This window comes from Anthonomus grandis, chromosome 16, assembly GCF_022605725.1.
Source record: "Anthonomus grandis grandis chromosome 16, icAntGran1.3, whole genome shotgun sequence".
Classification (NCBI taxonomy): domain Eukaryota; kingdom Metazoa; phylum Arthropoda; class Insecta; order Coleoptera; family Curculionidae; genus Anthonomus; species Anthonomus grandis.
In genome coordinates, this window is record NC_065561.1 from 13,102,350 (window position 1) to 13,116,684 (window position 14,335).

The window sequence follows — 14,335 nt, forward strand, 5'->3', positions numbered from 1 at the left end:
TAGGTTCCACGCAAGATCATAGTTTTGATCCGTTATTTCGATAGACTCCAAGATTTTAGCAGCATCACCCTTGATAGAACTGAGTAAATAGTAAAACTTCCTTACTTTATCAATTGATTCATCATTATGTACAAGGGTTTTATATAAATCTCTAAATTGGCTCCATTTTTCGTATTCGCCATAAAATTTGATAAGCTCGATTGACGGAAAACCCTTGGAATGAGACATTGACGCCGATGCACTTTGATGAGCGATCTGAGGTTGATTCGTCATGCTCTGCGTCTCACTGGCATTTACAGTATTTTTTTTCTCGTAATATTCACGAATTAATTTTATCGCTTTTCCCACGGACGCAAAATATAACTCCTCAAAATCATCACGCTCAGTCAATTGCATCTCATCAGGATCTCTTAGTTCCAAATTGCTTTGAATTTCATTAAATTCTCTCAAGAGTGAGCCCTCTACGCTCTTTAAACGAACTTCTAAGTTTTCGATTTTGTCGATACTAAACTTGTCCAAAAACACGATAAATCTTTTAAGAGAAACTTTAATTTGCTCTCTTTCTATACGTAATTTTTTAATAATTGCATTTTCCATGCATTCCACATTATCCGATTTGCTCTCATCAGGAGCCCCATGTTTCTCGCTATTAGACATGTTTTTCTAATGCTAATCGATATAAATTAACAGTGAATTACGATTTTACGATAGCTTACCACACTATCAGCACAAGCAAAGCAACAATCAAAGAGTTAGGAAGCGGTAAAAAGGAAAAGACTTACAGTTTCGCTGATCGTAAGTTTGTTCAGGCCACGACTATACTAAATAGCGGCCGAACTGCTGCTGCATCCCAACATGGCTGCCTGTTTCCCTCTCGACTGTCGCTGCTGAACCGGCTTTGACGATTTAATTTTCGATTTTTTACCTCCAAAGAGTACGTTTCCATAGGTTATTATAACCATCCGGCTCGAAGGACCATTAAATGTGGATGCCCGTTTCCCTTTTGAATAAAACCAAGCTGATTTCCACTTAAATTTTGATTTATTGTGAGACACGTACAAAAAATGACGCTTATCGTTACGCCCAAATTTTGCCTGAATGAAACTGGCTGGGAAGCGCGGTTGCCGCGTTTAACCCAAAAGAGTTAGATTTTGGTATTTAAAGGTTTACAAGTACAAATTTCATAAAGAGTCCGTGACAATGATAATGTTTTTGGTAGCATTTTGGCTACGGTTTGTGAGTAATGTAGTGCTCACGTTTTGGCATATTGAACGATTGTATATCATTCAATATCAGTACGTTGTCGTTACTGGGACATTTAACAATCGGATAAAAGTAATAAGTTGGTGAATAATGAATTTTGGGATATTTAAGTTAAGTGGTTAAATGTTGGTGAACATGAATTAAATGGTTATCGTAAAAGTAAAATCACTGAGCAAGTTTAAAACATATTAATTCATATTTTTCATATTAATGAGTTCATGCTTAATTTTTTTTTATTAATTAATTTTACGGGAATAAGTGTGCTCAGGTTACTTTTATTATTTCAGGTCTAGACGTCACCATCTCTACTTTGGAGTCGCCCAAGCGCCCAGTTGTTTTACAAGGTGTTTATTCTATTTTTATGATTTATTTTGGACTATTTTGAATTTATTTAACGTATTAAAAATTATAAAATTATTTAAATGATGCTCACAGGTTTTAATTATTATACAACGTATTTAAGTTTACTTAATTTTATGATTTATAGTATCACGCGCTTTTCTAAAGTTCGTACTTCATTTAGGACATTTACCAAAACTTGTGGTATTCTAATATTTTCTAAATCGTAATTGGCACCCTGGAATTAATTTTTTTATAAGACTAAAATCTAGTACTTCATCAATTAATTTATTATTATTATAAAATTCAATTGGTTCTTGCAAAGTCGTATCTAATATGTTGTCAGTTTCCTGGAGAAAAATATGTATTTTCAATGTGTTTTTTGTTCAAATCTAATATTCAACAATAATTGTTTTTATCTAGCTTAAATAAACAGTCTTCATGGCGGCATCGGGATCTCAAAATATAACCATTAAGAACAAATTTATGGGTTCGGGGACTTTTATCGAGATACCGCAGCATAAGCACTTCTTTTATAATTGTATAACACTATATGGATTATGTGGTTTTTCGTTCGTTTTTAGTCTGTAAGTTTATAAGGTTGAAATAACATCTTAATTTCTTTGTAACAGTTGTTATAATATTCGGTTAATAAATCATTATACAATACATATCACACAAATATTATACAACCATCTGACTGCGAAAGAAACCTAGGCATTCTTCTTGATAATCAGCTTAATTTTGTAAAACATATTTCCAGTATTTTACAAAAAGCCTATTTATTATAAATTGAAAATTCTATACATGCATAAAGATATTTTATCTTCTGATGTTAAACTAAAATTAAGAGATTCATTGGTTCTCTCTTTAATTAGCTATGGTAGTGTACTCTTCTGGCCAGCTCTTGCTCAAAAGGACAAGTTAAGCCTACAAAAGCTACAAAATGCTTGCCTAAAGTTTTGCTACGATAGAAGAAAATTTGATCACGTCACCCCGTTATTTCTTGCCTCTGGCTGGTTGAATTTGGATGAACGTTATAAAATCAATATGGCTGTTCTTGTTATAAGGTACTCCATAATAAACTTTCCCAATATCTATATGACAAATTATCCAGTCATAACAGCATACATGGCCGTGAAATGCGCCACTCTGCAAACCTTTTGATACCAAATCATAGAACTTCCAAATTCCAAGAGTCTTTCAGTTATAGTGCGGTTAAGGTATATAATTCATTGCCAAATAATCTTAAAGCTAAAACCTCGGCTGTCTTATTTCGAAAAGCTGTCAAATCTTACTTTTCTAACACTGAGAACTAATAACTAAAATATAAAAAATATATTTCATTTAATTTTAAGTTATATCACTAATTACTTTTTTCTTTTTTTTTTCTTTCTTGTATAAACTAGATATAATTATAATTATTTTAATAATTAATTACGTCATGTGATGTAAGCAAAATTCTATTTTAGGTTTCTTCTTCTAGGCTTCTCTTCTTATTTTTTTTTGTATGTTTTTCATAATGTTTAAAATTTATTCAATTTATTTATTATTTACATTGTTATGCTTTCGTATGTTAAGTTAGCAGTGCGGTTAGATAGAGTAGCCCCAGGCTAGATCCCGCCGCATTTTTGGTTAATAACTTTTGTAACTATTTTCATAATATAAAGGCATTTATTATTATTATTATTAATATATTCATTTGTGCCTTTTATTATCTTCTAACTCGAACATTTTTAAGTTGATCAGATATGCCTGTATGTGTGCTTTGTATGATATTTAGTTTTTAGTACATCATTTGACGACAATTGTGAAGATCTATGAAAGCGCTTTTCCTTTAAAATAAATGCCAAGAAATATTTTCTTAAAAGGACATTTTCTGATATTTAATCCCATAAAAAAATTATAATATGTGTTTGTTTTCTTTTCCTATCTACAACTATCGCCAAAGAATGTTTTTGACTGAAGGGAATATTTAAATACTTAATACAAGAGCAAATGTAGTTTTGGAGCAAATTGAATTTGATAAGTTAACTTAACTTACATGTTCAGTAATAGAATCCAAGGAACTGGTAGCTTCATCAAAAACTAGTATAGGTGAATTTTTTAAAATAGCCCTAGCGATCGCAACCCTCTGTTTCTCCCCTCCAGAAAGCTTTAGTCCTCTTTCGCCCACTTGTGTTTGGTAACCTTTCGGCCATTTTACTATAGAGTCGTGAATCTCTGCCATCTTAGCAGCTTCGATCACCTATAAACATACAACTAAATGAATAAATCAAAGGAGAACAACACAAAGTTCGGTCTCAATTTTTTTTTTTTTTTTTTTTTTTTTGAGACCGAGACTGTTTCTTGTTGTTCTCCTTTGATTTATTTATATTAGGGTCTCTTTGAGAATATGGACGACTTCTTTTAAGTAAATGAATGCTGAGGACATATAAATTAAAACCAATAGGCAAACCTTTTCTTCACTAGCATTTAGATCTCCATAATGTAAATTATGTAAAATAGTATCATGAAAAAGAACAGAATCCTGAGGCACAATGGAAATTGATCTTCTTAAGCTTTCTAAGTCGACGTCTTTGATGTTTTGGCCGCCAATCAAAATCTCGCCCTCGGTTGGTTCATAGAATCGGTATAGTAGCCTAATCATTGTACTTTTTCTAAAAACATTATTGATTTAATAGTTTATGGACTTATATAAGACATATATTTCGTACCCAGAACCTGAACCTCCAACCACCGCAATTTTTTTACCAGGATCTATTTTCATATTGAGGCGGTTGAGAACTCTTTTACCCGGGCCATAATCAAAAGTGACATTTTTGAAAACGATCTCTGTATTTTTTGAATCCACGTGCAGGTAAGGAGCTTGAGGTTTGCTCTGGAATTTAATAAATAAACATAAATTTTAAATCATTTAACGACTTGATAAATTACCTTTATTTTAGACTCCATTGACATCAATGTAAACATAGTTTGCATATCAATGAGAGCTTGCCTAACTTCTCTATAAACACTCCCTAAGAAACCTAAAGGTATGGAAAGTTGAAAGAGTAGGGCATTAACCATGACCAGGTCTCCTACAGTCAAGTTTCCTGGAATACATTTCAAATCACTATGAAATAATTATGAAGAAAGTTACTAACACACCTTTTACGATTTCATTGGCAGCAAGGATCATAATGCCACTCAAAGCGGCACTGAAAATGGCATTCTGGCCGAAATTCAACATTGCCAAGCTGGTGCTAGTTTTTAAGCTGGCGTCTTGGTACTTTTTTAAAGCTTCATCGTATCTATTCGCCTCATAACGTTCATTATTGAAATACTATAAACAGTAACATGTTTATCGAGGATCATTTTCCAGGTTTAAAGTAATATACCTTAACAGTTTCATAATTTATAAGAGAGTCAATAGCCTTGTTTCCCGCCTCATTTTCCGCTTTGTTCATGAAAATTCGAAATTTCGTACGCCACTGGGTAACAGCCAGTGTAAATGCTGCGTATACACCCACACACCCAAAGGCAACACCTAAAATTGACGTATTAATAAATATAATAAATAAGAACTGAACTTAATGATGAGTTAGGTATGAAATGCTGTATTAACCGAATATATTTGCTCTTCATAATTTAATGTGCCATTAATATATTATTATTTTTGTGAACCATATAGTAGTTGACTTGCTACTAAATAACAGTTCTGTTCAACTAGTAGTGCAAGTCTTTGTTTAACTTTTGATTAACATCCCGGATGGTATGTTTATTTATTGGAATGTATAATTGTCCATCATCTGCAAATTATTCTAGTTTTGAGTTTTTTATTATTTAACCATGTCTGATACATAATTAAGAAGGTAAAAACTATGCTAAAATGATGCTTTATGCATGCATGCCACAAATTTAAATTATATAGTCCTCAATAATTTCTTTGCTTATCTCCATTGGAATGTCCATGCAACTAATTTGTTTGTTCAGCTAAACGTGTCAAGTATTCAATTAAAAAACACTGGTTCAATCCAATGCGTAGAGAAGCAATTATTTTATGGTAGAAAAACCTTCGAGAGAGAAAATAGTAGATGATAGGATACAGCTAACTTGTTTGCTGATATGTTGAGGTTCCATATCTCAGCAATGAATAGTCCAAAACAAACTCATACGTGTATAAAAACCGATATTTAAAGATTAATATTAGTAGATGGTTTGTACAATTTTAAGTAGCTTAAATTCAAATGTTTTTTTCCAGTTATGCATTTGAATGTCCAATGTAATAAATTTAGAATTTGCGGCTTTTAATTTTGAATTAATTTGTCTCATTATGAGCACTGGCTGAAATATAATGAAATCATATGTTTTTCTTTGACACTTTTGTCGATGTACTCATATACAAGGTGAAGTGTCAATCGTAGCAAATAATAGCCTTGAAAAATATTTCATATCTCGGGGTGATATATGTGATTTGTCATAGAAAATGCAATGTGAAATGTGTGTTGTACAGTCTGGCAGGCTTAAGTCTTAGATTAATTAAGTCCCCATTAAAAATTAACATAAATTTTATTTTAGGGGATAATAAAAGCAATAGAATTGTAGATCTAATTCTGACATACGGCCTTTTACAAAAAAAACTGCTACCAACCCATGGCACTGACAATATATTTTCAAACTTCTTTTCCAAAGCATCCATGAATAACTTCTATATCTTAGGTTACAGAAAAGTAATAATTAAATTTCCAACAATCTTTAAAAAGAAAGTACAGCTAGAGAGAATACAACCATATACAAGAAATGGACTGTATTTTTATAATCTTATAAAACATTAATTGCGAGTACGTTTGTTTGTCAATTTCCTTCAAAATACATTAATTTAGCTTCCCCAAGTAATAAAAAATCTGAATTGAATCTTATTTTGTTTAATGATGAATTAAAAAACGAAACGAAGGTCTTAAGCCTTGAATCAGAGCTAGCAAATAAAAATAACTGTGACCTGCTAAAGGACCTAAAAAACAACTGGGGAACTCCATAAAAGTCTAAAGACAAAGCAAAATTAGGTGCCTATGATACATATCTTAAATCTCAAAATTACAATCCAACGGTTTTCTGGGATCTAATACGTGTAAGCTCTAATATGTACAAAAGTAAGAAACAGACAGAAACTTAATTATCTCCTGAAGATTTTTATACGTTCCAACATTGTAAATAGCTTACCCCCGTCTTAGAGAACTGCTGATGTGAATTGTATTCGACTCATATCGAATTTAAATCTGCCTTAATATATATTTTGTGTTGAAGGAAATAACTATTGCTTATTAAATGTTATATCCAAGGTTCTAGAACGGGTGGTTTATTTACAGCTTATTGATTACTTCATTAATAATAATATCATTCCCTCTCAACAATCCGGATTTAGAGCCAGCCATAGCACAGCAAGCGCCCTTTTAAACATCACCGACAATATAATACGAGCTCTTGACAAGAAACTTTCAGCTGTTATGGTAGCCCTTGATTACTCAAAAGCCTTTGATGTTATAGATCACGATTTAATTGTTGCTAAGCTAAAGTTTTATGGGTGTAATGACGTTGTCTTATCTTTTTTTTAAAAGTTATCTCTGGAATCGAACTCAAAAGGTGCGACTGCAGGATAGCTTTTCGGATCCCAAGCATGTGGTATCAGGAGTGCCGCAAGGGTCAATACTTGGTCCACTTTTATTTTTAATTTACACATCAGACTTGCATAATATTGTCAGTACCTCTGAAATTTACCAATATGCTGACGACACGCAGCTGATTCACTACTTTGATTCCAATGAATATGAAGAAATAGGCAACAATATAAGCACTGAACTCGACCTAATATCGAAATACTCAAAGGAACATAACTTAATCATAAATCCTAATAAAACGAAGATGTTGCTATTTACTAATAACAAGTCCCGTAGAATTATAACTTCAGTTACTATAAAAATTAAATTAGATAATACATTAATTACTTTTTCTGAGAGTATAAAAGTTTTAGGTCTCACGTTAGATGCCTCTCTTAGATTCAGAGAGCATGTTAGTACTATTCTTCAAAAGAGCTATTTGCGTTTGCGTATGCTTTATGCTAATAACTCAATATTAAACTTCAAGACTAGGAAAAAACTTGCCGAAACTTTTGTTATGTCAATTATCCAATATTGTCTGATAGTTTTCTTTCCGTGCTTGGACCAGCAGACACAATATCGGTTACAACGTGTGCAAAATACCTGCTGTAGACTTATCTTTGACCTAGGAAAGTTTGATCATATGTCCCAAGGCATGTATGATTTGGGGTGGTTAAAAATACCTTATCTGTATAAGTTTTTGTACTGCACCCTAGTATATCGCCTTTATAAGTCCAAAGCTCCGATATATTTATTTGAGAAACTTATACCTAGAAATCATGTACATGCTCGAATTATTAGGCAAAACACTCTGACTATGCCCCATCACTCAATGGCTCTCTTTGAACGATCATTCACACAACGCAGTCAAATTTGTGAACGTCTTTAGGCCTGATTTTAGCAATGGCCTGTATGTTTTTAAAAAACATTTCAAGAACCTGTTTCTACAGGACTCATTTAGGTAAATCAAAAGATTTTCTTATTTCTGTTAAATGAATATTGTTTTATTTTCTACTGATATATGTTTGTTTATTTTGTTTTTTTTTGTGTAATTTAAAAAGGGTAAGAGTTTAAGAGTAGCTTTTAGCTAATCTTCGCCTTCGAAGGCAAAACTATGTAAAACTATGTATTTGCTAAATAAAGGCGCTTTATTATTATTATTATTATTATTATTGCTATACTACGGGACCTCCTTAATAATTAAAAAAAAAACAAAAATAGTCGGAACTCTTATGGTATGAATCCACCACTAATTAAACATATTATTTATGTGATTGTTATTGTGAGTCTTAATGTGTATCTATCCTTCGGTCAAACTTCTTAATATGTGTATGAAAGAATCAATTTCTCCTGTGGTGCCTGTATACAAGGAAGGTCCTTGCAATCCACATTTCCAATTGCCTGGAGGGAAAGTTTTATTGTGCCATTGTTTAAAGCTGGCCGTCGGGATGTCATAGATAATTATAGAAGTATTTGCATTCAATCTTCAATACCTAAACTTTTTGATAGCCTTATAGCTAATCAACTTTCTTGGTTATGCAAAGGCTTAATATCAGATTCACAGCATGGGTTTTGCAAGAATAAGTCTACTGCCACTAACTTGATCTGTTACCAATCTGATCTTATGAGTAAATTAGAGGATTATAAACAAATTTATTCTATATACACCGATTTTAGTAAGGCGTTTGATCGTATTGATCATCAAATTCTTCTGTCAAAACTGATCTCCGTAGGGTTTCATGTTGATTTTGTGAGTTGGATTAAAAATTCTTTAACTGGCCGTATTCAAAGGGTCAGGGTAGATGGACATCTTTCTGATCCTATCAGCGTAACATCAGGTCTCCCTTAGGGAGGGCATACATCACCCTTATTATTTAATTTATTTATTAATGATATAGTTAACTGTTTCCTGTATAGTCAGTGTTTAATGTTTGCAGACGACTTAAAATTTTGGAGGGTGGTTGGTAGTATTGTGGATCAAGAATTACTACAAGCAGATATGGATCGCTTAAATAATTGGTGTGCAACAAAACAATCTTCATTTAAATGTTAAGAAATGTTTTGTTATTAGTTTCACTCGCAGGATCAACCAGTTTCAATCCAATTACTTCATTAATAATGAGCCACTGAATTATGTTGCATCTATTAGGGATTTGGGAGTTATTTTTGATGAGAAACTCACACTTATTGATCATATTAATTCAATTTCTGTAAAAGCATCAAAATTGCTAGGGTTTGTTATGAGAAACTGTTCATATTTCTCAGTCTCTTCAACAAGAAGGGTTTATTGCTCCCTAGTAAGAACTATATTGGAGTACTGCTCTGTAGTTTGGTCTCCATACCACCAGATTCATATCGATGCTTTAGAAAGAGTTCAACATAAATTCCTGAGATATTGTGCTCATAGAACTTTAACTGTTATTGAGAACCATGACTATTCTTATATTAAAAGTCAATTATCTATTCCGACACTGTCGCAACGCCGTAATATTTCTGGTGCTAGTTTTATATATAAGATCGTTAAAAGGCTTATTGATTGCCCTGATCTGTTGGGTCGCATACGATTTAATGTTCCTCATCACGCGTTGCGCCATAATGTAACCTTTAACATTCCACTCCACAGAACATCCTATGGGATTAATAATCCCATGGATAGGTATATGAATTTGTTAAACAATTCGAATATTGATGTGTTTAACATAAGTTCCTTAATGCATCTAAAGAGGTCACTTACTTCATAATTGTGCATAAAATTTTGTATTTACATTCTTGCATATAAATTATTAAGGTTGTTTCTAGTATATGTAGTATAGGTGTTTTTTACTTTAGTATTAATTTTTTAAGTAGGTTTAGATTATGACAGTTGTTTATGTAAATATTATTGCTTTGTAAAATTTACAGTTAATGGGGTTTTCCCGTATTATGAATAAATGAATAAATGAATAAATGAGTTAACCAATTATTATAACCAAAGCTTTCGCCTGTGTCTTCTTCAAAATTCTTGCTATGAAACTAAAATACTATATATTTTTAGACTCCAGCCTTAAATTATAAGAATCATATCTCTCTGGTATATCCCAAGTGATAAATTAGGGGGTCCCTCAAGGACCATTGCTCTTTTTGATCACCATCAATGATCTTGAGAGTAGTGATCCAGGTACTAATTTTATCTTATTCGCAGATGGTACCATATTGAGCCAGAAAGCTAGTAGTACACTTGCTGATCTGCAAATGGGTCTGGAGGAGAAACCGCTAAAGGTTGCTGATTATTTTTGTGACTCGTAATTTGGATTGACAAAATTCCAGTGTGACGGAGTTTGTTTTTGTTCATGTATATTTTTTTTGCAGATTTTCATCGCTAAACAAAAGGAAAAACTGATGAAATACCGCCTTCAATCTAGCGCCAGTTATTATGGATTGACCATCCAAGAGTTGGTAATAATGGCCTACGAGTTCGCAAATAAAGTGGTCGTTCGATATCCTTAACAATGAGATGTTCATCAAAGAACTAGTATTACGGATATATGCATCGCTATTCGAAACTTTCTCTCTGAACGCCAGAGCAGACTAGTGCCGATAGGGCAAAAGGCCTTCTGTGCCGAAAATGTCAATGAATTTTTCAGAAAACTTGATGTCTCCATGTTCGAGGTACAAGCTTCAATCCAAATTGCATCTGGAACATAGATGAGACAGGCTGCCCCACCGTACCAACAGAAAAGTCAAATTTATGGCTGAAAAGGGGAAAAAAGAGTGAGGCAAAAAACTTCCGCCGAGAAGGTCACAATGGCGCTTGCTGTGAATGCGGCAGAACAATCCATTCGCCCTTAATTTTTTTGAGGAAAAACATGTAAAAATCTTCGATGGCCAAAGCTTCTCCAAGTACTGGCGGTGTAGCAAATCGGGATGGATGGATGCAAAGACATTCGTAAAACGCATGGCTCATTTTATTAAATACACCCACGCTTCAAAAAGTTTGCCGACCTTATTGCTCCTGGACAGCCACACATTGCACACGAGTGTTGATGATTTGATATGGCGACCAATGCGAGAATAACCATGGTGGCATTCCCCCCTCACTCCACGCATCGATAAAATCGCACTCTTTGTTAGAGTTATATGATATTGTTCCTATTGCTGAACCATGTATCGATGCTTGCGCGACGCGAAAAAATATGAAGTTTTTAAAGTAACGGAAATTTGTGAATATAATCCTGATGTTTTCACTGCTGAAGATTTACTTGCTGCTGAACTGAGTGGCAAAAAAGAAGTAGTTGAAGATGAAGGATGATCAATGCGTTATAATGATTGATGGTATTGTGAAACGGTTACTCATGAAGAAGTGACAACATCTGATTCTGAAAAATCCAGCACATCAGCTACATCATCGACGCCAAGCATATCTGGCGCATGCATTGGCCTTGCATTAAAAGAAGTTGGACCCATAAAGCGCGTTACTCTGACAAAGAAATCCAATCGAGGTCACAAGCCAATGAAAAGCATTCTATTGACTTTGCCAGACAATGTGGCCATCAAATGCGAACAAGCTGAAATTAAGCGATTCTAAAAAGGAACAGAAGAAGATGGACAAATCAGTCAAACCATCAGCAGCGAAGCATAGTCGTCGCACATTATTGGCACCACTAGAATCAGAAGAATAGAGGAAGAAGAATTTCTTCATCATTATCAGCAAACCATCAGCTTCAGCATCATCTGCAAAGGTTCCATGCCGAAAAAATTGACAACAATGACGCAATTCATTATAATGGATGCGACCGAGGAGCAGTCCACTTGAAATGTGCTAATGTATCGGTCGGCGGTTTTACTTGTGTTCATTGCGAATCTGAAGGATTATGATAGATATAATTAATAATGCCTCATTCCCTCCGATTCCAATAAAGAAATTTCATCAATACACTTTTCTGCAATTTTTATCTGTGTTTCACAACTCCATGATTTTTGGAATTACCAAAAACGAGCTTTTTGGGGCTTTTTGGGAAAACAGTCATAATTTGTTAGTGATTTTAGATTTAATGCAAATCGTTCAACTAGGAAGTGTATCTTGAGAGAGACGTAATTAGAAAAAAGTGAAATTTTGAAGTAGTTCTGACCCCAAAACAAAGTGTGCTTTAAAACTCCCCAGTCTCCCCTAGCCTGCATATATTAAATTATGGTGGCAATACATCAATGCAAATAAAGATCTTGATCCCTTTTTACACTATTTAAACAAAAGACCTGAAAAGATTTATAATTATTGAATTGTTTTTATGCAGGTAATAGCAATTTTACTTTGCAAATGTTTTAAGGTATATTTAGGTAGTTACCTTTAAAATATTTAGCACCATTTTAAAGATTGGTGATCCGAATTAAATTAAAACACAAATGTTATTAAGTCTCTACAATATACCTGCAAATTCAGGGCCGCACTTAATTCCCAAGACTGTAGATACTAGCGCCAGCTCAAAAAAGGTTGGTACAACATTAAACACCATGGCAGTAAGTACAAAATTTATCCCTCTAGAACCTCTGTCTATCGTTTTAGATAATGCCCCTAGAAAATTAAGATGTTGCACCGTAAGGGTAAACCGTAAAGGTCGTTTACTAACCATACCTGTCTGTCGACTCAAATGGAACGACAAATCCAAATTATGTAAGTGCAAGAACACATTTTTGGCTATTCTTCTTATTGAGTGTTGTGCCACCCTGGCAAAAACCGCGTTTCTCAGTTCATTGAAGCCTAATGCGCTTGCCCTAGCAATACCATCTTAAATTTAATATATTAATATTATAATATGAAAAAATGTGGTTTTTGAACTTACAGCCCAATAATAAACTAGTGGCCACCGTACCAACAGTTTCGGGAGCAGTTTCCATTGTTAAAACCGACCCTGCTTGCACATTAAGATAGTCTATTGCATATTTGAATATGAATGGTACACACACGTTCATTAATTTAGCTCCTATTAATAGAGATACTGCCAATTTTACTCTAAAATAATTAAGTATGTCAATCATATAAATTTCATTATTAATCCTGAAAAAGAGAAGATTCTTGTATATCTCTATATGCCTACCTATCTCTAATATCTTTATTATCAGCTGGCCAAATATACTGCCACATGCCCTTGATCATTTCTGTGCCAGTCACGGGCTTTCCATTTAAAGGGATTGCATCTCTGGATAGAACAGTAGCTCCTGGATGAAAACATCCTCTTGCAGGCTGGCTGGTTGGTAATTTAGAGGGGCCTTTGGTGTTTAGAACTAATGATAGAACACTTGCATTGACTTTTGATGATTTTTCTGGTTCACTTCTTGAGCTTGTTGACTGTAAGGACTTGTAGGAATTAGTATTTTAGATTTGGTAAATTCTTTTGTTTAGTGCTTTGATTTGTATGAATATTCTATGCGGAAATTATATACATAAGAATAAATTAAATACATAGTAAACATTATGTCCACTAATACAATGAATAGTGAAAATAATCCTTAGCTATGAAGAATGCAAACAAAATGCATCCGCAGCATGCAGATTGTATGCGAAAACCTGTTTCCTTTGAGAAAACATTCAGCCCCATGTTTGTTTATATTTTTAGTTACTTTTATATTTATAGTAAATCCATATAGTCCATACTGCAGTTAGATTAACGTAAAATAAAAATTGTACAGTCTGCCTCCACTTATTTATTTATTAATAAGTCTTTCTAATTCCTGACATGTTTCGGACACAGCGATGGTATCAGTTAGATGTTATGCACACCAGGGTTTGAGTTATTAGTTTTAAATTTATTTATTTAAATTCTATTGTTAATCAGGATTGTAACTTTTTATCCCCTGATGATGGACACCGCTGTGTCCGAAACATGTCGGGAATTATAAAGACTTATTAATAAATAAGTGGAGGCACAGAGATAAGTGCAGTAGGATTTTCATTTTTATCGTTTATATTTTTAGTCATATACAGAGTATTCAAAAGAACAATGAGGAGGCTACACTGAAAGAGCTGTATGAAATGTTACAAATTGGGCAAGACATTTTAAAATGGTCGAAGACCACCCAACAATGAGTACTAGAATCATAGCAGCTCAAGTTGAGGTTTCTCA

The 14,335-nt window shown here is 33.5% G+C and overlaps 1 protein-coding gene across 1 annotated transcript in view; it reads right to left on the reverse strand.

Annotated features, from left to right (window-relative positions):
• LOC126745622 (iron-sulfur clusters transporter ABCB7, mitochondrial-like) overlaps positions 1-14,335 on the reverse strand; it is a 32,099-nt gene that overhangs the window by 12,707 nt on the left and 5,057 nt on the right. The window contains exons 2-11 of the mRNA XM_050453554.1: positions 13,310-13,560; positions 13,055-13,224; positions 12,847-12,999; positions 12,643-12,786; positions 4,983-5,131; positions 4,753-4,927; positions 4,540-4,697; positions 4,320-4,483; positions 4,061-4,262; positions 3,647-3,850 (exon numbers count right to left, since the gene is read on the reverse strand). Coding sequence (XP_050309511.1) covers positions 3,647-3,850; positions 4,061-4,262; positions 4,320-4,483; positions 4,540-4,697; positions 4,753-4,927; positions 4,983-5,131; positions 12,643-12,786; positions 12,847-12,999; positions 13,055-13,224; positions 13,310-13,560 — 1,770 coding nt within the window. The remainder of the gene's footprint in view (positions 1-3,646; positions 3,851-4,060; positions 4,263-4,319; positions 4,484-4,539; positions 4,698-4,752; positions 4,928-4,982; positions 5,132-12,642; positions 12,787-12,846; positions 13,000-13,054; positions 13,225-13,309; positions 13,561-14,335) is intronic.